The sequence below is a fragment of the Hyperolius riggenbachi genome, chromosome 12 (genome assembly GCF_040937935.1).
Source record: "Hyperolius riggenbachi isolate aHypRig1 chromosome 12, aHypRig1.pri, whole genome shotgun sequence".
Taxonomy (NCBI): domain Eukaryota; kingdom Metazoa; phylum Chordata; class Amphibia; order Anura; family Hyperoliidae; genus Hyperolius; species Hyperolius riggenbachi.
This window is the reverse complement of record NC_090657.1, coordinates 212,080,377-212,107,373: the sequence shown is the minus strand read 5'-3', so window position 1 is coordinate 212,107,373 and position 26,997 is coordinate 212,080,377. Positions and strand designations below refer to the sequence as shown.

Below are 26,997 nucleotides of genomic sequence, written 5' to 3'. Positions count from 1 at the left end.
TACACAGGCTAAATTAAAGTCAGCTGAGGCAGCCAAAAACGACCACTTCAGCTGATAATCTGTCATGTGTACAGCATCTTGATCGCCACCTGGCCATCGGTCCGCCAGGGGGATCAACTCGGCCGACACCTTTCTTCTTTCCCCACCATGAGACATCAGCATTTGCGCCATTCTGTCGGCCCTCCGCCTTTACGCATTACAACAGGACGCATCATCAGCTGTACAACTCACTCCGCATCTGCACAGCCTCGGCCCAGCGATCTCACTCGAGGGATCGGGTCCACATCCCCATCATGCAACATCAATTCAGCAAACATTGAGTGTACGAGCCTTAAGTCATCCCCGCATGCTTATGTCATCTTAAGTTTAAGTGTAAGTTGATTGAAAAATGCCTTGAAGGGCTGGGACCCACTGTGGGAGCTTTGCGGAAGCTCAAAAAGCATGTCATTTGAATAATCAAGGAAGTACAGTGATTTCCCAAAGTGATTCGGTTACTGTAGCTACTGATGCGATCGCTCCAGGATCTCTACCAAACTGCTGCTAGCAACGTTTTACAACCGCTCTGTGACTGCAACGCTTTTAGCGGGCCCAACACCATAGGGATCCCCTGGCAAAGCACTTTGCCGATAGCCTGGCTGCCAAAACGCACCTAGAGGGTCCACACTCGAAGCATCATTCTATGGCGCACCGAAAGAGAGAGTGAAATGTGCAACGTATAGCCCTTAAACGGTTTTAGGCCTTCAAAGGTGTTCGGAATGCTGTTTAAAGGACACCTGAAATGAGAAGTTTATGGAGGCTGCCATATTTATTTCCTGTTAAACAGTACCAGTTGCCTGGCTACCCTTCTGATCTATTTGGCTGCAGTAGTGTCTGAATAACACCAGAAACAAGCATGCAGCTAATCCTGTCAGAGCATCTGATCTGTATGCTTGCTCAGGCTTAAAACTACTTACCGAGGCTCCAGCAATGGCTGTCAGTATCTCTGAACCTCCTTGGGTGCTCCTAGCGACTTCTGGCATCTGTGTACGGAAGACGGAGTGTCACATGACCTGATGCGGGTCAGCTGACACTCTGGCTTCTGTGCACTAGGGAAGCCGGAAAGCTGCTCGGAGCCCGTGAGGAGGTTCAGGGAGACTGACAGCCATCACTGGAGCCTCGGTAAGTATATTAGGGAGGAGATCTGTGCAATTTCAGCTGGTTGCCAAGCAACCGGCAAGTACATGTATCCCGCGATCCCGGCCGGTGCCAGATGCCGGGGACTTTGCTGTATTTACAGATGCCACACTGTCAGCTTGCTGAATCTGTCCCCCACTGGGTCCCAGAGGGAAATCACGTGTTATGTGACATCACCCACACAGTTGACAACTGAAGTAATTTAGTAAACCTGGAACATATTTATCAAAATCTGTCTCATCTCAGGTGGCAGAAGTTACCCTTCCCCCTCACCTGGGTCACACCAAAGCGTCACAAAATTTACTGAAGTTGTTAGTGGAATAGTTGTGCAGTTGCAGCACCATACAGTATCTATTTGAACGACAATTGTAATAAGAGGGCTACTTCCTTTAAAAAAATGCACGTTGCCTGGCAGTCCTGCTGATCCTCTACCTCTAATATTTTTAGCCAAAGACCCTGAACAAGCATGCAGCAGATCCGGTGATCTGACTGAAGTGTGACCAATTAGCTGCATGCTTGTTACAGGTGTATGATATGGACACTACTGCAGCCAAAGAGATCTGCGGGGCTGCCAAGCAACTGGTATTGTTTAAAGAGGAAATAAATATGGCAGCCTCCATCTTGTTCTCACTTAGATTGTTTAAGGAAGAAAAAAAAATTGCACTGCACGATCATGATTGTAACTATATTCATATATACTACTGTGCAAACCTTATAACAATCCACACTATGGTCACCAGGACCAGTGTTAGGCTTCATGGGGCCCCCTTTCTCCCCTTATGCAGCATCAGGCCCTTTTGTTTCTGACCCTCCAAAGGGGCTAGCGAACTCCCCCAGGTCTCCCCCTCCGCAACCCGTGTATAAAACTCTTCAGCAGAGTATACTCACCTGTCTGGCCGGCGCGCTCCTCCACCATTCTGCGTGCTCCCCGTCTTCATCCCCGCTGCCACCTCTTCTCTGTAACACACGCAACATGCCACCAGTGGGGATGACGATGATGAGCATGCAGCCTGATGCAGGTGTGCTAGGCAGACAGGTGAGTCACTCTGCTTTCTTATACTCTGGGGGGCGGGGGGGGGCACTCAGGTCAGCTGGCTGCAAGCATCGGCCCTGATGGTCCCACATGAGGACAGTGAAATTACTGGAGTTCACCAACCTTGAAGAGCCTTACTAAAATTACTGTCAGTCTTTAAAGGAGCAGAAAAAGGTTGTATGTAACAATAATTTGAAGTAGATTACAAGCAAGGGTAACCGGTTTTAATGCAATGGTCCACTCATGCGGTTTTTGTTCTCTTCCAGGTATGAGGTGATGCAGTTTTGCTGGCTGCAGCCGGAACAGAGACCAACAGTGGAAGAGGTCCACCTCCTTATTTCATACCTAAGCGTGAAGGGATCTGGCGAACTGGAGGAAGAGTTTGAGAAGCGTTGGAACTCCATGAAACCTAATGGTGGAACGGATACTGGGGCTCACCATGAACCTGAGCTTTCTTCATACCCTCTGCTGGAGCACTTCTCCTCCGATGGGTTCCATTCTGACGGAGATGATGTGCTGACAGTGACTCAGACCAGCCAAGGGCTCAACTTCGAGTACAAATGGGAACGTGGGCGGCATGAACAATACCCACTGAGCCCTGGTTGCCAGCCTTACCAAGATATGTACTACACCACCACTACTGGTGACAGGCTCAGCCTCGGCGTGTCACCATCCGGCTATGAAGACAAGGACTGCAACCAGAGCTCTCGCCCGCTCGAGCTGGTACCTGTCCTGAGTGCCCGTAGTCCTTCAGTGGCGGGAGACTACTATATCCGTATCGAAGAGCCCTTGGGCAGTAATCTTGAACAGGATTACAGCCCACAGCACGAAGAGCAGAGCGTAAAGGAGATTCAGGAAGATTTAACAGAGGGTCAACCATGTGGAAGTAGTCCTGTTAGCCTTTCCATGGAACCTCTGATGGAACAAGTTGTATGTTCTGCAGGAGAGGTCAGTTCAGTTGATCAGGCCGATAAACAATGCCCTAGCCCCTCCTGTGGAGATGAGGCAGAAGATCACCACCTACCTGACTGTTTAAAAGAGGACAATGATGGTTCAGTAGCTTTTGAGGACCCTCTTGGCGTCTCACCATCTTTGAACCACCTCACTCTAAATCTTAAACCAGATGACACGGTAAAGCTGGATATGTCAGATAATGAGGACTGTAATATGGCCTATAATGACCCTGTAGATTTAACTATAAATATAGGTGAAGTTGAGGATGTAGCTTACGATGGGGCCTTACGGCAAGGTCTGTCTCCAAGTCCTGTTGCATTTTCCACACATTGGGCATCCAATGTTTCCTCCAATAACAATGTTTCCAATGAACCACATCAGCAGGCTGGTATTTGGTGCAATCGACGCTCAGAAGACTCACAGAACGGAGAGACTGAACCATACGGCCCAGAGTCTTGGCAAATCACAGAAAAAGATGAGGGGGAAATCGTCAACCCTTATGCAGCAGGGGAGGATCAGTTCTTCGATGCCGAAGAGTTTTCTACTCAAGGGTACTTGGTCACAGCAGAATATAAGTCCCATCAACAGTTCTCTTCTCCTGTAATGGAAACAGTTAATTCTAAAATTTCAACAGTACACTCAACTCAAATCCACCATCCTTTAGCCTCCCCAGATAGCGAGGAGGTAACCTCGGGACAAGAAACAGATCCGCTTGGTGTCGGATTCATAGGACATTCTAAACCACCCGCACAGTCAGAACCCACACATGCCCTTCATATCACAGAGGACGACATATCTGGAGCTGGATCTCAAGGGGATTCCCTATTGAGTTTATCAGAAGAACACTGTAACAACTTATCTATCAGCAAAGACCTAGAAAGCCCTGATAAACCATTTCCCAAAGACTTTTACCTAACTCCTAGTGACAGCGATGACGAAGACACCATGGAGTTGACTTCTGGGGTCTTCACTGACTTGTCTAGCGAGAGGGCTGACACAGCACCATCCTTCAGGTCCCTGCAGAAGCAGGTAGGGACCCCGGATTCCCTGGACTCCTTGGATATGCCTTCGACGGCTAGTTCTTGTGATGCCTTTAGCCTAGCAGCTTATGCACCTTCGGCACAGCACAGAGCGATGGACAGTGGTTACGACACAGAAAACTATGAGTCTCCAGAGTTTGTTTTAAAAGAGCCTCAAGAGAGCCGAGAGACTGAGGTTTATTATCAGCTGAATCAATCCCAGGAACAAAGCCTGGATCCTGGAGACCTGCCAATGTCCCGCTCAGTCAGCAGTGATTTACAAGGTCTAGATGCCAAGAATCCCTACCGGGATTCAGCATATTTCTCAGACTACGATTCTTTTAATCGAGAAGAGGAGGAGGAAGGAGAGCATACTGAAGAACGAGACACAGAAGAAGACAATAAGACTTTACCCGAGGTAGATCTGGAATTAGAAGTCTCAGGATCTGGCTCAGCAGGGAGCACTGAAATATTAAACCATGACCAAGATCATTGTGCAGCTGATGTTGAGACTGAGAACCTGAAATCTCCTCCATCTCTGCCTTCTTCATCGGCATCGAAAGACGTCTCATTGCTTCAGCTCCCGATTATTGTAAGAGAAGAGTCAGTAGATGAAGGCTTGGGCTTGGAATGTCACAAAGACTCTTGTATTGAAAGCCAACCCCACACCAGTTGCACCATAAAGTCAGCCTCACACAGGACCTTCACTTTGTCCCCTGTCCAGATATGTCTGACCAAAGCATGCACTGTTAAGCAAGGAGCTCAAAGTAGCATCACTTTGACCACTGGACTACAGCCAGAAGAAAAAACTGCCTCCAACAGGGAATCATTAGGAGCATCTCACCTGCCCAAATGCATATCTCCTCCACTGATCCGGAAGGAGAACCGAACTGGAGAGTCCACAGAGGAGGACGATGAGGATGAAGAAAGCGATGACAGCGATGAGTCTGATGAGGAGCTCCGATGCTACAATATTCAGGAACATAGTGAAGAGAGCGAGGAGGAGCACGCTGCTATCCCCATCGTTATCACAGATAACACCAGTGCTAGCCAACTACGAAGTCTTCTGAAGACACCCAACTTCGTGCCCCAACCTGTTCCAGAGGAAGTCGACAGAAAGAAGAAAGCTGTCTCTTTCTATGATGATGTTACTGTCTATTTATTTGACCAGGTATGAATTCATGCTAAAGACACCTACCTAGTGCATGTTCCCTGAACTGTCCCTTTTGTCTGCCCAGACTGTCTGTACTTGTGATGGTCTGGCTACTAAGGAAATTTCTTGTTTTAAGGCGGTGTTGCTCAATATTATTATGTTCTGTACCCCTCAATAAAGACCAGTGCTAGACAAGTGACCAAAAGTATAGGCAAGATTACACCAAAGACACATCAGAAGTACCTCCTAAGTTAAACGTACCACACATTGGGAATCTAGATTTCGGGGTTAGTCTGCATGGACACAAGACCTTCCTAAGGAACGGTTCATCTTTCTATAGCCCTAGAGTACGTGGTTCCTCCAGGAGTGTTCCTTTTCAGCAACGTTAAGGTGCCCATACATGGTACAATTTTTTCAATTAGATTTTTGTTCGATTATTCAGTTAAATCGAATATAAAACATTTTCCATCATGTCCAATTGGATTTTTGTTAGGGGGAGGATAAAAGGATAATTGTTTGTTATTCTTGATTGAAAAAAAAAAAGTTTACTGTTTCCAGGCCTGGTTCGGGTTTCTTATAAAACATAGTTCCTGTCCTAAGCAAATGACACAAAGACAATGGGCTTTCCCCTGATTGTACAGCAGCACCCGTCTCTATGCTACGGTCAGCTCTGGTTCTGAGCAGGACCCACTCACGACGTACCAGCATCTCTGAGACTTTCTCAGCTTAAGTGGGAAACCCCTTTAGGAAACGCAGTGCTCTGTACTGGTGGGCAGTGAGATGCAAGACTTGATTTACTAAGTAAAGAACACAGAAGAACGTAATGTAATAAATGCATACTTTCATGGACCTATAATAGACGCATTCTTGATCTAGGTGCTGTATATGATGCAGTAACAAAAACATTGACCTCTGATGGCGTTTTATGGCCAACTAATAAGACAATTTGTGAAAAATCTGGTCCGGATTAACTGGATCATCCAGGATCTACAGGTAGCAACCGGGTAATGAACAAGATAGGGACTGTAGGTGTGTTCTTAACCTGAATCTGTCCAACAGTGAAAACACTGTACCTCTCTGTCCCCTGCACCTCTCCTCTATGTCTTCTGTGCCTCGTGTCCCTCTGTGCCACCTCCGTTCCCCTGTGCCTTCAGTGTCCCCACTGTGCCATTTAGATCCCTTTTATATCCTCTATGCCTCCAGTGCCCCCCACCCCCCATGTCACCTCTGTTCCCCTGTGCCTTCAGTGTCCTCCTCTGTGCCCCTTACTATGCCACCTCCGTTCCCCCATGCCTTTAGTGCCCCCCCCCCTCTCTGTTCTCACTTGTTCTCACTGAATCAAAAGTTCACATTTTCAACACACACCCCTCATTAAATTGCAAACAGGCATCTTGTTAAAGGGACCCTGAGCAGCGCTTAAAAAATTAAAATCTGCACTTACCTGGGGCTTCCTACAGCTCCTCGTAGCCGGCGAGGTCCCTTCCGTGGTCTGCTGGCAGCTCAGTTAGCTAGACGACTTTGGACAAAGTCGTGCACAACTGCGGCCCATCTGCGCACCTGGCTTGATCATGCGCCCGTCGCCGTAAGCCTCTTGCCCATGCACTATTCTCGAAAGACCGAACTGCACATGCGCAAGAGGCTTACAGCGATGAGCGTGTGATCGAGCCGGGTACGTGGACAGGTCGTGCATGTGCACCTGTGTACAACTTTGGCCAAAGTTGCCAGAGCCGCCAGCGGGACCATGGAGCGGACCCAGAGGACACCGAGGGACTTCACGGGCTATGGGGGGGCTGGAGGAAGCCCCAGGAAAGTGCAGAATTTCATTTTTAAGTGCTGCTCAGGGTCCTTTTAAGTCTGAAAACACTGGCAAGAGAAACATCAGTCTGCTACTTACAATTAGTGTAGCTTGTTCTCGGTGGCACCAAATTTCATCAGATTTGATCATTATTGAATCTGATAGTTGATCGGCCACCAAATCAACAGATATATGGCCAGCTTTAGAGAGGACCGTGAAGGCAATATGTGGGATCTTGAGCCTTCTCTCTTCTTAGGAGAGTATTATGTTTGTTTTAGGTCAGCACAGGTTTACTTTAAGGGGCAGAGCATTTTCTTGCTGAGAACACAAGATCATTGGTCATCAAATTTCAAATAATTCTCAGTTGAATTTACACGGTACAATTTTCTATCAGATCAACGGATCTATTAGATAATTTCCAACTGGTCCAATCGGATTGCAATAGACTTTAGTTACTTACCAATGCAAAATCTACCGCAAAATTGATCAGAAACAATTTGGACGTCTACAATTTCTTGTCAGATCATTGTCGATCTGATGGAAAATTGTACCGTGTAGATGAGGCTTAAAAGAACTTTACATTGGACCAATCAAAGGAGACTGCTGCATTTGATCAATCCCATGTCAAGCTGCATACATTTGTATAAAACTTGCATTAACTCGATATTATATGCATTTCATTGTCCATCACTTTATATGATGATGCGTATGGGCCTATTTCCACTACACGCAGATTGGATGCAGAGAAACTGACTCCAATGAATGCCTATGGGCCTGTTTCCACTAAACGCCATTTCTCTGATGCAGATTTTGCCATAGGCATTCATTGGAGTCAGTTTTTCTGCGTCCAATCTGCATATAGTGGAAATAGGCCCAAAGTCCTGCACTGATCTCACCCCAATCATGTGATCTGCATAACTGGCCTTTGTTTTAAGACTTGTCTTCTGTATTTTCCTGACTGTAGGAGAGTCCCACACTGGATCTGGCAGATCAGGAGGTCCCGGAACCACCGCCTATGGCGCCGGATATTGTCCCGATTACACTGAAGGAGACCAACAATCACCTCTTAGGTACATTTTGACAGGGATGGTTATTAAAAGGGATTATTGTTTTTTTTGGGGGGGGGGAAAGTTCCATGAAGGCACTAAATAGTTTTCCCTGAATTCTACCCATGAAAGGTGCCCATACATCAGACGATGTATGGACAGATCCCTCGCTGATAGAATCTGATCGGAGAGAGATCTGTCAGGTGCCCACACACAAACAAGAAAGAACTTGCTTTCTGTTTGCTGTATCGCCGCTATGGATTAATAAATAATGAATTGTATTTTACATTCTGGAGGGTTGAGTCCTATGTGGAAGTTGGAACTATCTGATGTATGTCATGATGTTGGTGGGCCCCACACCACACTGGACTCCTCGCATGATTTAGCTATCCTCTGTGGCCGGCGGGGTTCACACTACATTGAGGTGCCCATACACCACAGGCCAATTCCCGATCAATTTCAAGCTGACATGGATCCAGAATCGGCCCTGTGCTGCCTTAGCCACACTACAAGCGCTTTTCTGAGCGATTGTGATTGATAATAGCGCTTTTTAAAAATTGTAGCGACTTTTCGCGTACCCGATCGCGGTCATTTTTACTGCGTTTTTAATGAAACTGAATGGGAGCGATTTTTAAAAAGCGCTCAGAATGCGATAATCTCAAAGCGCTCAGAAAAGCGCTTAGTGTGGCAGAGCCCTCACTGACCTGATGCTGCCCCCCCCAGTATACATTACCTGTCAGTGTCCGCAGCTGGCTCCCGGCTCCTCCTTCCAATACACGCGCCCCACGTGGTTGCCAGACTAACGTGGGTGAAGTCACATGCACCCACATGTATGATAGCAACCATGTGGGGCACATGTATGGAAGGAGGAGACGGGAGCCAGCGGCGGACACTGACAAGTAATGTATACTGCACTGGGCACCAGGGGGCACATTGAACATGAGGGGGGGGGGGGGGCGTTGGGGGTTTTGCTGCTTGTCCCAATATCGCTCGCTATTACTACCCCACACCCGACCGACCGCGACGGCCCAACATCTTACAGCATGTCCAATCAACATGCGTGGCCCAAAGTTTGTCGAGTCACCGATCAGATATGCACCTGGCGGCACCGATTTTCATCTGATAAGTATCGAATCGGATGGTCGATCGGCTGTCAAGTCGCTAGATATATGGGTACCGTAATGCAACCAGTAAGGTTTCTGACCTATTTGGTGCCCCAGACAATGCAGCCACATTGATACATAATGTGTGTCTGATAAGAGAACAAACACTTATTTAATTATGCAAATCAAATTTCTATAGGATAATTAAGTAGTAACAAAAGGCTCCATGTACTGTTCTATGGGGAGAAGCAGGAGGCTGCATGTACGGTCAGAGGCATAACTAGAAATCACTGGGCCCCCTCCCGCAAAATCCCCCTTCCCCTTTCTGCACAGGTAAACTGAGAACCAATGTTCTACAACTGGCTAGTGCACACTGTTTTCCCCATGCAGATGAAAACAGCAGTGGAGCACTGCATGCATTTTCGCTATCAATTACATTCGCTTCTGTGATAAAAGGTGCATGTTTTCACACATACAGACACACTGTGTGCAGAAAAAGCATACAGAAAACTGACAGATGAGTGTGCTCCCTGCCTCAGCTTTTTACACTCACTCTGTCATCTTGTGATGGAGCAGAACTGGCTCTGTAGACTTCTCCAACATCACTACAATACACAGCACTTGGGGAAGAATAGAGAGGTTGGGGGCTGGGCGCTGTACAGAAGAGCCTGCTGCACACAGGGACTGTCTACAAATTTTTCTCTACAAAACTTTGTATGGTTCCTTACCAGTGGCTGAGCAGATGCAGTCATTAGAACAATTGTGCAGAGAATAGAAAGCTTTTTCTCTGTGTCCAGACTCCTCAAGCATCACTACAGGACACAACACTTGAGGAAGGGTAGAAAGGCTGAGGGTATAGCAGAGCTGTACTCAAGACCCTGCTGAATTTTGTTTGCAAAACTTTGTATGATTCCTTATCAGTGGCCGAGCAGATGCAGTCATTAGAACAATTGTGCAGCGAGCAAAACATTTTTTTTCTCCTTGCTCTTAGTTGTCAGTCTCTCAGGACAGGGCCCCCTGTGGCTTCTGGGCCCCCCTGCAGCTGCCTCCGTTGCAGGGTCGACTGTTAAACCCCTGAGTACTGTCCTATGAAGAGGGGAGGAGGGGCAGGAGGCTGCATGTACTGTCCTATGGAGAGGCAGGAGGCTGCATGTACTGTCCTATGGAGAGGGGAGGAGAGGCAGGGGGCTGCATGTACTGTAGTATGGAGAGGGGAGGAGCGGCAGGAGGCTGCATGTACTGTCCTATGGAGAGGGGAGGAGAAGCAGGAGGTTGCATGTACTGTCCTATGGAGAGGGGACGAGAGGCAGCATGTACTGCACAATGGAGAGGGGAGGAGAGGCAGAAGGCTGCATGTACTGTCCTATGGAGAGGGGAGGAGAGGCAGGAGGCTGCATGTACTGTCCTATGGAGAGGGGAAGAGGGGTAAGAGGCAGCATGTACTGTCCTATGGAGAGGGGAGGAGAGGCAGCATGTACTGTCCTATGGAGAGGGGGGGGGGAGCAGGAGGCTGCATGTACTGTCCTATGGAGGGGGGGGGGGACAGGAGGCTGCATGTACTGTACTATGGAGAGGGGAGGAGAGGCAGGAGGCTGCATGTACTTATCCTATGGAGAGGAGAGGCAGGAGGCTGCATGTACTGACCTATGGAGAGGGGAGGAGAGGCAGGAGGCTGCATGTACTGTCCTATGGAGAGAGGAGGAGAAGCAGGAGGTTGCATGTACTGACCTATGGAGAGGGGAGGAGAAGCAGGAGGTTGCATGTACTGTCCTATGGAGAGGGGAGGAGAGGCAGCATGTACTGTCCTATGGAGAGGGGAGGAGAGGCAGCATGTACTGCACAATGGAGAGGGGAGGAGAGGCAGAAGGCTGCATGTACTGTCCTATGGAGAGGGGAAGAGGGGCAAGAGGCTGCATGTACTGTCCTATGGAGAGGGGAGGAGAGGCAGTAGGCTGCATGTACTGTCCTATGGGGGGGGGGGGGGGGGAGTAGGAGGCTGCATGTACTGTCCTTTGGAGGGGAGGAGAGGCAGGAGGCTGCATGTACTGTCCTATGGAGAGGGGAGGAGAGGCAGGAGGCTGCATGTACTGTCCTATGGAGAGGGGAGGAGAGGCAGGAGGCTGCATGTTCTGTCCTATGGAGAGGGGAGGAGAGGCAGGAGTCTGCATGTACTGTCCTATGGAGAGGGGAGGAGAGGCAGGAGGCTGCATGTACTGTCCTATGGAGAGGGGAGGAGAGGCAGGAGGCTGCATGTACTGTCCTATGGAGAGGGGAAGAGGGGCAAGAGGCTGCATGTACTGTCCTATGGAGAGGGGAGGAGAGGCAGTAGGCTGCATGTACTGTCCTATGGGGGGGGGGGGGGGGGAGTAGGAGGCTGCATGTACTGTCCTTTGGAGGGGAGGAGAGGCAGGAGGCTGCATGTACTGCCCTATGGAGAGGAGAGGGGAGGAGAGGCAGGAGGCTGCATGTTCTGTCCTATGGAAAGGGGAGGAGAGGCAGGAGGCTGCATGTTCTGTCCTATGGAGAGGGGAGGAGAGGCAGGAGTCTGCATGTACTGTCCTATGGAGAGGGGAGGAGAGGCAGGAGGCTGCATGTTCTGTCCTATGGAGAGGGGAGGAGAGGCAGGAGTCTGCATGTACTGTCCTATGGAGAGGGGAGGAGAGGCAGGAGGCTGCATGTACTGTCCTATGGAGAGGGGAGGAGAGGCAGGAGGCTGCATGTACTGTCCTATGGAGAGGGGAAGAGGGGTAAGAGGCAGCATGTACTGTCCTATGGAGAGGGGAGGAGAGGCAGCATGTACTGTCCTATGGAGAGGGGGGGGGGGGGGGGGAGCAGGAGGCTGCATGTACTGTCCTATGGAGGGGGGGGGGACAGGAGGCTGCATGTACTGTACTATGGAGAGGGGAGGAGAGGCAGGAGGCTGCATGTACTTATCCTATGGAGAGGAGAGGCAGGAGGCTGCATGTACTGACCTATGGAGAGGGGAGGAGAGGCAGGAGGCTGCATGTACTGACCTATGGAGAGGGGAGGAGAGGCAGGAGGCTGCATGTACTGTCCTATGGAGAGGAGATGAGAGGCAGGAGGCTGCATGTACTGTCCTATGGAGAGGGGAGGAGAGGCAGGAGGCTGCATGTACTGTCCTATGGAGAGAGGAGGAGAAGCAGGAGGCTGCATGTACTGTCCTATGGAGAGGGGAGGAGAGGCAGGAGGCTGCATGTACTGTCCTATGGAGAGGGTAGGAGAGGCAGGAGGCTGCATGTACTGTCCTATGGAGAGGGGAGGAGAGGCAGGAGGTTGCATGTACTGACCTATGGAGAGGGGAGGAGAAGCAGGAGGTTGCATGTACTGTCCTATGGAGAGGGGAGGAGAGGCAGCATGTACTGTCCTATGGAGAGGGGAGGAGAGGCAGCATGTACTGCACAATGGAGAGGGGAGGAGAGGCAGAAGGCTGCATGTACTGTCCTATGGAGAGGGGAAGAGGGGCAAGAGGCTGCATGTACTGTCCTATGGAGAGGGGAGGAGAGGCAGTAGGCTGCATGTACTGTCCTATGGGGGGGGGGGGAGTAGGAGGCTGCATGTACTGTCCTTTGGAGGGGAGGAGAGGCAGGAGGCTGCATGTACTGCCCTATGGAGAGGAGAGGGGAGGAGAGGCAGGAGGCTGCATGTTCTGTCCTATGGAAAGGGGAGGAGAGGCAGGAGGCTGCATGTTCTGTCCTATGGAGAGGGGAGGAGAGGCTCAGACGTTTTAGGCCCCACTGGATAAGAACCCTTGACAGTTATGCACACCATCTTACTAGCCACATAAAATAGGCCGACAGACGTTAATGCTGCGGGTACACTGTGGCCTTAGAGAGAAGAGAACACTGCAGGTGAAGCTTAGCGAGGATTTTGCCATCCTGTGTAAGCTGGCATCTGCTGTCTGAGCGATCTCAGCATGGCTCACTAATCCTCTGTTTTTTCCACCCCTGGCAGACGGCAGCTTTGAGTGGGATGAGCAGCTGCCCATTAAACCTGTGAAGACCACCTTTGTCACCTCACTGTCACCAGCGATGATGAGCACGGAAGTGATCAGCACCCCCACGCCCGTTCCTGTGCCCGTCCAGAAGCCGGCACTGCCCGTTAAGTTCTCCAGATTCAGCGTGTCTCCAACCGCCGTGTCCCGCTTCTCTATCACCCAGGTGGCGGACAACGCAGTGACACCAGTGCCAGGTGAGTGCCCGCTGCTTCTAATGCCATCAGTACCGAGCAGCACACTGGTCTGCTGGTCACAAAGGATTACTCACATTGGCATCACCTGCTCATCAGCTGTGTAATCTCACCCCTCTGTGATGCTATAGCTCAGTGATGGCTAACCTTGGCACTCCAGCTTTGGTGGAACTACAAGTCCCATGAGGCATTGCAGTACTCTGTCAGCTCTAAGCATAACCCGGGGAGGCAGAGGCATGATGGGATTTGTAGTTTTGTCACAGCTGGAGTGCCAAGGTTAGCCATCACTGCTATAGCTCATTAGTGCTGGCATCTTGGCACCAGAGGTTTTTGGCTTGGAAAGCGATGCCAATAGTATTGTGGAAATGGGTTAGCTCTAACTACCCTCATTATTGCCATGTCAACTTTACAGTAATGAGTCATTTTTCCACTGCCTGCGATTATGCCGTATAGCAGTCGGGAGTGGAGCGTGATGAGAATCATGCAAGCCGGCGATTGCATTTTTCGTAACAAACGGTGCGCACCAGTGGGAAATGAGCACCGGATTTACAACTACGGGGACCTTTAAAGTGGACCTGAACTCAGAACTTCCTCTGATGATAATAATAACCGTAAAGGGAAAAAAAAACAGCTGATACAAATCCTGCAATAGATATGCAGTGTGTCTACTTCCTGCTTTCATGGAAGCTGACATAGGGTTAAGCTCCTGTGGTTTACAAATTAGCTGCTCTGCCAAGATTCAGGAGCTGACACAGCTGAGAGTATTAAAGTAAAATGAATAACTTTATTGCCAATATAACACACATTATTGCATGTTAAAGCATCCAATTGCTAATGCAAACTGGAGCTGTATCAGTTAAATCGGGTACCTACTACTAGCGATAGTAATTTGGCTGACGGGCAACGGCTGCAAATCAAATATCAGTTTTAGGGTTTTGTTTTTTTCTTTTACAGGCATGGGGGCTGGTCTACTGTGTGGCCCAGCTCTGTATACTGCAATAGGGTTATAGGTTAAAATACACCTGAACTGAGAGGTATATGGAGGCTGCCATATTAATTTCCTTTAAACCAGAAGCACACTAGGCAGTGCAGAAAAAAAAGGGAGGGTTTTCTGCACTGCGCAATTATCTTTTTGCAGTGTTTTTGCAATTGCCTTGTTAGTGTGTTTTTGTAAGATTCATGTTTACGGTATTTCCATAATGGAATAAAATACAGTAACATTTATGAAAACGCACACGTAAAAACATGTAAAAATGCATTCCTCTGCGTTTTCATTGAGATATATTATGTGCGTTTTTTACATGCGTTTCAGAAAATGATGCAAGTAAAATGCACATACATGCGTTTTCACATGCAATCCATAGACTTGCATCAGAGGCAAAAACGCATGCGTTTCTGCCTAGTGTGTTCCTAGCCTTAAACAATACCAGTTGCCTGGATGTCCTGCTGATCTCTTTGGCATCAGTAATGTGCAAATCACACATCTAAAACAAGCATGCAGCTAATCCAGCCAGACTTCAGTCAGAGACATCTGATCTGCTGCATGCTTGTTCAGGGTCTATGGCTAAAAGTATTAGAGGCAGAGGATCAGCGGGATAGGATTAGCGGGATAGCCAGGCAATGTGCATTGATTAACAGGATACAAATATGGCAGCCTCCATATGCCTCTCACTTCTGGTTTGCTTTAGGCCCCTTTCACACTTACCACAATGCATGGTAAAAAAAAACGCATCCTGTCGCAAAAGCAGTGATCACACTAATCGTGGTAAGACGTGGCCTCACTTGCTATTGATCCTTCCTGCACGGTCTAGTCTGTGTGGCTTCCAGACTTGTCCTGACAGCAGCATAAGCTTGTCTCAAAGATTAAAGAAATACTGTAAGGGGGGGGGGGGGGTGTTAATGAATTTAACTTATCCGGGGCTTCTAACGGTCCCCCACAGATATCCTGTGCCCGCCCAGCCACTCCCCAATGCTCCGGCCCCGCCTCCAATTCACTTCTGGAATTTCAGGCTTTAAAGAGACTCTGTAACATCAAAACGATCCCCTGGGAAGTACTCACCTCGGGTGGGGGAAGCCTAAGGATCCTAATGAGACTTCCCACGCTGTCCTCTGTCCCACGGGGGTCTCGCTGCAGCCCCCCGAACAGCCGCCGACAGACCCGACTGTTGATTCAATATTTACCTTTGCAGGCTCCAGCGGGGGCGCTGTGGCTGCTTTCGGCTCCGAAGTAGATGGAAATACCCGATCTCAGTCGGGTCTGCTCTGCAGGCGCCGGAGACTTGCGCCTGCGCAGTAGAGCAGACCCGACGGTGATCAGGTATTTCCGCCTACGTCGGAGCCGACAGCTGCCAGAGCGCCTACGCAGGAGCCGGGAAGGTAAATATTTACGTCACCGCTGCACGGAGGGCTGCAGCGAGACCCCCGAGGGATGGAGGACGGCATGGGAAGCCTCATTAGGATCCTGGGGCTTCCCCCACACCGAGGTGAGTACCCCCCAGGAGACGTTTTGATGTTACAGATTCTCTTTAAAGTCTGAAAACCACTGCGCCTGCGTTGCCGTGTCCTCGGTCCCGCTGATGTCACCAGGAGCGTACTGCGCAGGTACAGACTATACTGGTCCTGCGCAGTACGCTCCTGGTGACATCAGCAGGAGCGAGGACACGGCAACGCAGGCGCAGTGGTTTTCAGACTTTAGAGTCTGAAATTCCAGAAGTGACCCGGAGGCGGGGCCGGAGCATCGGTGAGTGGCTGCGCCAACACAGGATGTCTGCGGGGGACCATTAGAAGCCCCGGGTAAGTTCAGCTCATTTTCCCCCGACCCCCTACAGTATCCCTTTAAGCCATGCACGTGTAAGTACACACGGCCGCTACAGTGAAACTGCGAATGGCTCATTAGGTCAGTTATGGTTCCTTTGATCGCTCGTGCTTTACTGCCAAGCTGCAATGTAGACACACTCACTTTCAAGTGTGCCGTACAGTGCTGTGAGCATCTGAGAGCTACTTATACCTGAGAGATAATACTTACACCTAATACCAATACCGGTGATGGCTGTATATTCACTGTCTTTGTGAATTAAGCAGAAAATCTTCACTGCTGGTCGACTACTTCATTGGACATACGTGGTGCGGTGGATGCAGTAACATACTGCCCGCAGTGCACTAACAGTATAGCGTGCGTGCTTACCACATCGGGGAGGCATACTTCCATTGTACTGTATTGTCACACCACAGCCACTGCAGGAAAATCGCAACACAACAGACTGACTAACGCATGGAGCAACAGCAAGTTTTCCCACTGCTGCCCTTTCAAGGAGGGAATTCTGCCAGGTTGAGTTTTTTTCCTGCCAATTGCTATTGCATAGATCGATCTGAGATGAGGTCTCTGTGAGAAATGATGAAAGATGACCACATGCAATCATCATCTCGTGTGTACGGGAAGCTTGCACAATCTATTACAGTATAAAGAGCAAAGGCCTGGGCAGCAGTACAGAGAGGTACAAGAAGGGATGAGGTGACTGAAGCAGCTGAAGTGTCAGTGTTGGGCAGAGTGACTCCTGCACCCCCCTCCATGTCCTGCTGCACAGTGAGGACACGGGCCTGGCGTTGCTGATTGTGTTTGTTTGCTGCCAAGGAGGAAGTGAGCGCAGACGCAGGCTGGGTGCGGCCGGCTTTGTGGTTTTCCAGAGTGAGAAAACAGAACTTGTCATCACCTCACAGAGACGTCTTGTCTCGTCACAGGATCCACAGAGCTTCTGTTTAGCCGGAGTGATGTACAAACACCAGAGTCATCCGCGTCGTGTGGATGTTAATTATTTAAGTTAAATGGTGTAAGGTTTTGTGTTCTTTTCAAACACATCTGGACAAAATCCGATGAAACCGCATTCAGAGTGACAGACTAGTGTTTTTGTTTTGACCTTGCTGTTCTCACCTATTATAACAGAGGTAGCAGAGATCAGCACACACTGCAGCTAGTTTACTATCAGTACATGCACAGAGAAGCAGCATATACTGTACACACTGGAGGTAGTAGAGATCAGCACACACTGCAGCTAGTTTACTATCAGTACAGGCACAGAGTAACAGCTTTTACTGCATATACTGGAGGTAGCAGAGATCAGCACACACACTGCAGCTAGTTTACTATCAGTACAGGCACAGAGTAACCACTTATATCGTACACACTGGACTGGAGGCATCACAGATCAACACACACTGCAGCTAGTTTACTATCAGTACAGGCATAGAGTAACAGCTTTTACTGTACATACTGGAGGTAGTGTAGATCAGCACACACTTTAGCTAGTATACTATCAGTACAGGCACAGAGTAACAGCTCATACTGTACATACTGGAGGTAGCAAAGATCAGCACACACTGCAGCTAGTTCACTGTCAGTAAAGGCACAGAGTAACAGCTTATACTGTACATAATGGAGGTAGTGGAGATCAGCACACACTGCAGGTAGTTTACTATCAGTACAGGCACAGAGTAACAGCTTGTATTGTACATACTGGAGGCAGCAGAGATCAGCACACACTGCAGCTAGTTTACTATCAGTACAGGCACAAAGTAACAAAGTAAACTACCTCCAGTATGTATAGTATACAATCAGTACAAACACAGCAGAGATTAGTACACACACACCCTGCAGCTAATTTACTATCAGTACAGGTAAAGAGCAATGCTGGGTACACACAATTCAAATTTCCAGTTTTGATGGACGAGTAATCTGAAGATGTATTGTGTTTATACGTCCAAACTGCTCCCGATTGGTAACGGGATCAATTTTCTCATGATCACTTCAGAAAATTGATCCCATTTTCGAACAGGAGCAGATCGGACATGTCAAATATTTTTCCAATTCCCATGAATTGGATGGGAAATTGCATTGTGTGGGTTTAGCATTACAGCTTATACTGTACATACTGGAGGTAGCAGAGATCAGCACACATTGCAGCTAGTTTACCATCAGTACAGGTACAGAGTAACAGTTTATACTGTACATACTGGAGGTAGCAGAGATCAGCACACACTGCAGCTAGTTTACTATCAGTACAAACCAGGGCTGTGGAGTCGGAGTTGGAGTCGGAGTCGAGGCAATTTTGGGCACCCAGAGTCGTGATTTCATAAACCGAGGAGTCGGGAGTCTGAGTCGGGTGATTTTTGTACAAATCCACAGCCCTGTTAAGTATTAGACTAAGGAGTCGGAGTCTGAGCCATTTTGGTTACCCGGAGTCGGAGTTGGAGTCGGACTCGTGGTTTCATAAACTGAGGAGTCGGAATATTTTTGTGCCGACTCCACAGCCCTGGTACAAACACAGAGTAAAAGCTACTGGAAGTAGCAGATATCAGCACACTGCAGCTAGTTTCCTATCAGTACAAACACAGAGTAACCAGGGCTTTGGAGTGGGTACAAAAATCATCCGACTCCAACTCAGACGCCTCAGTTTATGAAACCGTCAACTCCAGGTACCCAAAATTGCTCCTCGACTCAGACTCCACAGCCCTGAGAGTAACAGCTATTGGAAGTAGCAGAGATGAGCACACACTGCAGCTAGTGGGCAAAGCTGTCAGCTATTTAAAGTTGTGGTTGTGTGACAGAGGTCCTTGCTCTGGCCCTCTGAGAGGACAATTGCAGCTCACACTAGGTATAACTCACTATCCTCACTGTGCAGTCTGTCCCCTTTAAAGCGGACCTGAACTAAGAACTCCTCAGTGCTCTAAAAGATATGCAGCAGCATAACAACCTTCAAAGTGAATGGGAACCGCATTTTAAAAAATGAAACAGATACTTACCCAAGGAGAGGGAAGGCTCTGGGTCCTATAGAGCCTTCCGGCTCCTCTCCTGGTCCCCTCGTTCCAGTGCTGGCTCGCCCCGTAGCAGTATTTGACTAAATTAGTCAATCTAATTTATCCGGCCGAAGGAGGCTTCAGAAGTCTTCAGGGAGCCCGAGTGCTCCTGAAGAAGGGCGGCCCTATACTGCGCCTGCACAAGCACGCTCTCTTGCACGCTCACGCCTGTGCAGTATGGAGCCGCATGTCTTCGGGAGGACACGGCTCCCGAAGACTTCCCAATACCCTTTCGGCGGGGGATTGAAACGGGGGGGGGGGGGGGAGCCAGCACAGGATAGAGGGCACCGAGAGAGGAGAGGGAAGGCTCTATATGACCCAGAGCCTTCTCTCTACTTAGGTATTTGCTTATTTATTTATTTTTTTTAAATACGGTTCCCATTCACTTTAAACAAAAAAACAGTTCTTTGTTACAGCTGATACAAATCCTGCAATGAATCTTGATTCATGGAAGCAGACATATTGTTAACATCTAGAGCTTTCAAATGAGCTCATTTGTAGTGACAGTAATGTGACACAGGGGAGAGAACAGATTACAATTTGTGATTAGACACAAATGAGGGGTTATTAGACTGGCTAAACTCTCTAAATACATACAGGGTGCATTTATCTCTGTTTTCCTACTGTCCTGTGCAAGAGTTCAGGTCCACTTTAATGAACTCTGTGTTCCATTTGTCTCCCTACAGAAAAACTGCAGTCCGGGGAAGAAATCTGAGACAGTGCAGCTGGGAACTCAAAGTCTTCAGAGGGAATCTCAGGATTGGATGGGAACATACACTGCAGATTTGGAGGATTACAGAGGAACTTTGTACTGTTACTCACCTGCTGCTGCTTGTACACCCCCCCCCCCCCCCCCCTTCATGGATTTTTAATGTTGACCTGCTGGGGGCGGAACTGAGAGCATGTGAGGCATCATCCCTCCTATCCTGGGGACAATTTTGTAATTTGCACTCGAGAATTGTCTGTAGGGCTGAGTGTAAAGTTTTCCTTGTGTGTATGTTTGCGTGTGTGTGTGTGTATACATATGTACATGGATGTGTGCTGTTTTGGATGGATTGGATACATGTATATATACATACTTATATCAATTTTAAATGTGTAAGGGCATTTGCATTAGTTAGAAAAGAGTTTTAAGTGTACCTATCACTAGAGTGACTCCCGTGTAGCAGGAGTTGTGGAGAGTCATGTGACCAGTTTGGATCAGGTGACTTTGCAAGGCTCTGATTTGCTCCCATCACTTCCTGCTTTAGCCTTCACAGGGCACAGAAGCAACACATGATAGTGAGTGGCGAATCAGAGCCTTACAAATCTACCACCTGATCAAACACATCTCTATGAGTACTGCTGCAGTCAAGTCACTCCGATCTCTCATCAGAGCTAGGTGGCGGCCGATTCTGCTGCAGGGCATGATAAAAATTGCTGCAGATTGATAGTTGAGCAATCTGTTATGTCGTTCTCACGCATTGAAAAAAACAAAAACCTTTTTTCCAGAAAATTAAAAAAATAAAAAAAAATTGGCCAGTAGAGGGCTGCATAAGATCTATATGGACATATCACAATAAGCCTCTATGGCAGACTGGGCATAAGGGGGGCCTCTGGCCTCATGTTAGGCCTCAGTGGTCCATAAATATTAAATTGGTTTTCTGGGGGGGGGGGGGAGGGGGGAGGAAGTAACTGCCCCCACTCACAAAAAGACCACTACATAGTATTCAGCGTGTTAAATACAACATGAAATAAGGCAAATTGTAAAAGTAATCAGGGTGATAAGTGAACATAAACAGTGCACACAAGTGCCCAATGGAATAATAGTCATGGGCAATATGTACTTGTCACTGCAGTACAGCTTGTTTCCTGTCCTCCTGGGATTCAGTTGGTGGGCGGGTCAGTCAAGAGTGACCATGTGACACCCATTCCCAGATTAGTGGAAATGGAGTTGATGCATTCCCAGAAAACCTCTTAATAGAACCTCAGTGTAATTACAGAGGCTAATTTTAACTTTGAATGGCTAAATATAACTTACTAAAAAATTGTATTTTACCACCTCTCGCTACAGTCTGAGGGTGTTCCGTATGCAAAGTTAGTACCTGTCACCCTCACAAACGATGTGCTTGTGCCTACCCTTATCTGACTGCATCACGGGGGGGGGGGGGGGGCAGAAACTGCTTCTGTGCACCCTGGGCTCTATTCCCCTCCCAGCTAAAAATGTAAAAAAAAAGTGTGCAACATATCTAGCAGTTTAGAGGCATGACAGGTACTCTTTTAAAACTGGTTCATGAGCACTGAGATAGGTGGGCATGTAACACCCATACATTTTCTGGATTGGGGTGAACTTAATGGCGTGAGTTACAGTTAGGGTGGGAACACACTAGGCAGAATTGCATATTCGTTATCCATAACACATAGTAGAAAACACATATGTGATTCTGCCTAGTGTGTTCCTATCCTCAAAGTGATGCTATTACATAACACAAGATGTCCAGACTAATAGTGCTGACACCTAGTGGTGGCTGTGAGTGACTGCGATCATGATCAGACTGATTTCTGTGCTGCCAAGGGAGCCTCTGCTACTCTGTAGGAGAAGCCTCTATCATGTGTTTACATACCCCCACTCGCCCCTATCTGCCCCAGGAGAGCCCCTATCACAGACCAGCTTTTCCCTGAAGATCTGCTTGTGATAGTCCACCATCAATGATAATGCATCAGCCCAGCACCTAGTGTCTCTATAGAACAAAATGCTTTTGTGTGATTTGCCTTCTTAAAACAGAATATATTCAGATTTAAGTGTGGTTACCCACAATGCATCACTGCTGAATATGCAACTTATAGAGCCATATCAATCCCTGCCATGCACTGAGAAGGACCACCAGTCTAATACAGGCGGTAGGTGGGGTTGGTGTGGCTCTGTAAAATGTAAAGGCTTGCTATACACTATACAGGCTTGCTATACACCAGCAGTTCTGGATGCTAGCCTGGCTTACAGGGGCATAAAGAGATCATTTGCATATTCAGTAGCGATGCATTGTCGGTAACCACAGATGTTGACCTAAAGCTGAATTATTGCAAGTACCTTCTGTTTTAAAAAGGCCAACCACACTAAGCATTGCTTTTTTAGTAGGAAGGCTTTCTACTTTTCATCCGCTACACTTTCCTAGTGGTTTTGGGTCACCCGGAGCTGCTTGGGTATTCTATATAAAACAGTAACCATGATTGGCCTCCTCCACCTGGCAATGATGTAAGATGTCCCATCTGAGCTAAGGCCTGCGTTGTATCCCTCCGCGTGTCTCCTGGCGGGTCGGTGGGAAGAGCGTACGTCAGTACTCCCCTCCCTGAGGCCGAATCTATGCGCATGGCGGTGCATAGGGCCGAGTGTGGCGTAATGAGGTCACGCCGTACTCCCCGCATGAACTTCTCCGCCAGAAGTTGCGCACGGGTGAATAGGTCATGGGCCTCGATGCAGATCGGGCACCATATGTTACTGGAAGGTGAGGAGCCAGGTAATATCTGTAATATATTCTACTGAGACACTATGGTGGGAAACTGGGCCCATGGTGAGATTTCTAGCGTAGAGCATTCCAAATTCCTCCCTATTCCAAAGTCCTTTTCCCAAATATTTTTTTAAATTTTACATCTTTGAAAACTAAGGTGAAAATGGTTTTAAACCATTGTTATTTAATTCAAATTATTTTAATCCGGTAGAGAAAAGAGATGGGGCTTGCAAACACTATCTGGGAATGTATGACATTTACATGGCAGATGTGTTTTTTTTGTGGCAGATAGAAATATGCGGCTGGAATGCCAAAATACACAAGCTTAACGCCCATTCACATTGGGGCGTTTTAAGCAGATTTTGGAATCACTAGCAATTTGAAAAGCGCTAAAGTAATTTTAAGTATATGTCAGTGATCTCCATGCAGCTGTTGCCGGCCATTCGTGGACAAAATGCAAATGCAGTGCACGCAGTGCTTTTCCGCGATTTTAAAATAATCGCGGTTCAAATGTAAATTTTTAAAAAAAAGGAACCGCAATCGCTCAAAAATCGGAGATGTCCAGTAAAGAAAAATCATGTAAAATCCCTCTCTGCAAAAAAATATCGATCTTGCTAGTGTTTTGCAATCCCCAGTGTGAACTGAGCCTTACAGCGGTTAGAATATCAAACATAAAGATCTGTAATATGTTTGTAAACCGATCCTTGCCCTAGAGCAGTGAAGGCTAACCTTGGCACTCCAGCTGTGACTAAACTACAAATTCCATCATGCCTCTGCCTCCCCGAGTTATGCTTAGAGATGTCAGAGTATTGCAATGCCTCATGGGACTTGTAGTTCTACCACAGCCGGAGTGCCAAGGTTAGCCATCACTGCCCTAGAGGCTCAGTTGGTAGCAGAGGCTCTGGCATTGGGTTGTGAACCAAGTTACCCCTCTAGGTGCAGATAAACCATTAATCAGATCAGCGACGATCATCGCAGTTTTAGCAAGTCACCACATCCTTGCAGTAGTCTTAGTTTGGATGTATTCTGTGGTGTGATTGGCTCGCTCCACCCTGAGGCTGGAGATCTTGCTTTTGAAGGTCTTGACCTTGTTGAAGGGCCATTTTCCCTCATTACACTTATCTGCTCCTGGTTGGAATAAATGTGCGTATAGAAGCACAATCCCTGTTGAGACACAAGCCCTTGGGCGACAATTTGGGGCCAATACTCTATACATTTGTCTCTAGCCTTCAGGATGGGAGAGGAAGGCCAACTTAGCGGCAGGGGTAAGGAAGGAGAATGGCCATCTGGGTCTCTTGTTGACAGATTAGAGGAGTGTGATTGGAGGTTGTCGTAAACGCGCAGCCTTAGCCAAGAGCCATCTAGTGTGTGTACAAGGCTTTACTCTCTGGCCCCAAAACCGGTGCATTGGATTCAGCAAGACGGGTACAATGCAAACTGTAGCAAATGTGGAGCAGCTTCCCAAAGTGACCAATTAGGTTTTGACTGTTGAATGAAACATGAAGGATTCTGATTGGCTTGTCTGGGCAACCAGTTTGCTTTATTTAAACCTTATCTTGATAAAAATGATCTCCAGACTTTGCGGTTGAGTCTTTGGTGCAGGTGAACTTTTTTTCGGTGTCACCTCAATCCTGAAACCTTGTGTCCACAGCTTTGTTCTTTACTGATGCACTGGTAAAAACGTGTTTTTACACTGAAGACAAAATAACCTTGTTAGACAACTGGGCAGCCGGGCGTGGCAACTCCTCTACTTCCCCCTCCATTGCCATCACCATTGGATGCAACGATAATATCATATTAACTTAGCCAATCATGATGGACTCTTCTCTCAGCCCCGCTGGCCTCCATGGCGTAGACTCTGCTTGCATCTGGGGACTTCTTCTCTTTACTATCATGCTGAAAACTCTGTCACGTTGAACTTTTGAGCCCTCAGACAGGCACCCAGCGGACATAAGACGTCACATGACTGCAGACACGCCCCCCTCTACTGGGCTGGACTGGTTAGAGAATGAACGAGAGCATGGTGCATCATGGGAGCCTCAAACATTTTCCCAGGATGCTTAGCAAGACTCAGGCCAAGCGGATACTCTGTTACACTCCATGGTTCCTCGGAGGAAGTCGCCCGGCTCGCCTCTCCTTAGATTCTATATAGGCGGATGAAGATATATTTATATTTTGTAACAGATTCTAAAGACTGATCTCTTTACAAGTCCTGCTGTTTGTGGGTAAAGGAAGGCAGAGCTGGAACCTGGATGTATGTACATATCTATATACTGTATATTGTAAGAGGGTTCTACTGGCCATTGTATAAACAATTTATTTTTTATGAAGGTTTCTCCTGTTGTTGATGCTGGTCATATTATTTTTTGTCCGGTGTGCAGAACACCAACAGGTAAAGACATATAATAGAATGCAGTACGATATTCAGAATACCCACTAAATAATGCTGGTCTCAGCCTTAGCAACAATCCCTGTATCTATAGATTTATGTATATTGGTACAGCAGAGTCCCTAATATCTGGCACCGGCCGGGATCACCTGATACTGGATACATGTGCTTACAGCTTGCTTGAGCAACTAGCCCAAAATGTACAACTACTGACCGAGCCTCTATCAATGTCTAGCAGCCTTTCTGCATCACCTATAAGACGGCTAGCGGCTTTCTGACATCCCCATGCATGTAAAGCAGTGTGTCAGCTGATCTGCATCGGGGGCGTGACTCGCCGACTTGCGTGCACAGAAGCCGCTAGGAGCCGGCAAGTTGCTTCTGGAAGGCTGCTAGTTGTTGCTGGAGGCTCGGTAAGCATTTAAATAGCCCCAAAACCCACCGAATGTAAAGTCCCCGCTATCACCCAGGCAGGCCGGTTAGTTGAGACTTCCAGTTGCCTGAGTTCCAGATAACGAGGACTTTGCTGTATATAATTCAGGGCTGTGGAGTCAGTCCAAAAATCCACTGACTCCGACCCCTCAGTTTAGGGTTCCACCGACTCAGACTCCTCTAATTTGCATATTACAATTTTGTTGATTAACAGTATGTAACGTAAAATTCGTCTCTTAACTGCCAACGCTTAGGAATTTTACAAGACAACTGAAGTGAGAAGGATATGTAGACTACTATATTTATTCCCTTTAGACTAAAACTAGTCCTTGGTAAGAGTACTTGTAAAAGGTACAAACCGGAACAAACAACATCTGTCAGGCCCTAGGCAATGTGACTGTGGGTACATGTAAGAATGATGTGCAGGTACTCTGCAGGAGAATGAGGGGATTCTTCCTGTATTACACATTCTTCATGTACAATCTGAACATGGATCAGGCCCTAGGCAATATAACTGTGGGTACATGTAAGAATGATGTGCAGGTACTCTGCAGGAGAATGAGGGGATTCTTCCTCTATTACACATTCTTCATGCACAATCTGAACCAGGTTTATGGGTGACAGACAACACCTCTCTGTTCAATGTGCACAACATTCTCAGTGGATTCCCTGCAGCTCTGTGGGGAGTGCATATGTAGAGTATAGTACTACTGTGTAACAAAGTAAACCTGAGACAGATGAAATTTAAGTTTAATACATACCTTGGGCTTCCTCCAGCCCCCTTCAGGCTAATTAGTCCCTCGCTGTCCTCCTCCGCCACCTTGATCTTCTGCTATGAGTCCAGGTACTTGAGCCAGTCTGGCGTAGTGCGCATGCACACACTCCGCCGCCGGGAGTGTACTACACCTGTGCAGCACTATTGCGCAGGTGCAGAATGCTCCTGGCTGTGGAAGCGGCATGCGGCCAGACTGCTCTGACTGGCTGAATTACCGGGACTCATAGCAGAAGATCCAGGTGGTGGCGGAGGACAGCGAGGGACTGATTAGCCTGAAGGGGGCTGGAGGAAGCCCCAGGTATGTATAAAACTTTTCTTTTCATCCGTCTCAGGTACCCTTTAAAGGGAACCAGAGAGGAATGATTTTTTAAAATGGAAAAAAAGTTTATACATACCTGGGGCTTCTTCCAGCCCCATAAGCCTGGATCGCTCCCACGCCGCCATCCTCCGCTTCCTGGATCCGCCGGTACTGGGTCCGTCACTTCCGGCGGACGCGTCCAATTCTCCGCATCACAGGGGCTCCCTTCATACCCGTACGCATGCGGCTGCGCAGTAGGCAGCCGCACGCGTACTTGTATGGAGGGAGC

At 48.1% G+C, this 26,997-nt stretch overlaps 1 protein-coding gene and 1 long non-coding RNA gene across 7 annotated transcripts in view; one reads left to right on the top strand and one right to left on the bottom strand.

Moving 5' to 3' along the window:
- AATK (apoptosis associated tyrosine kinase) overlaps positions 1 to 25,143 on the top strand; it is a 223,378-nt gene extending 198,235 nt beyond the window's left edge. For all 3 annotated transcript variants that reach the window (XM_068263327.1, XM_068263329.1, XM_068263328.1), the window contains 4 exons: positions 2,473 to 5,350; positions 8,092 to 8,197; positions 13,249 to 13,485; positions 20,019 to 25,143. In XM_068263327.1, coding sequence (XP_068119428.1) covers positions 2,473 to 5,350; positions 8,092 to 8,197; positions 13,249 to 13,485; positions 20,019 to 20,047 — 3,250 coding nt within the window. In that variant the 3' untranslated portion in view covers positions 20,048 to 25,143. The remainder of the gene's footprint in view (positions 1 to 2,472; positions 5,351 to 8,091; positions 8,198 to 13,248; positions 13,486 to 20,018) is intronic.
- Positions 1 to 26,997, bottom strand: part of LOC137541819 (uncharacterized) — a 743,120-nt gene that overhangs the window by 701,307 nt on the left and 14,816 nt on the right. The window lies entirely within an intron of this gene.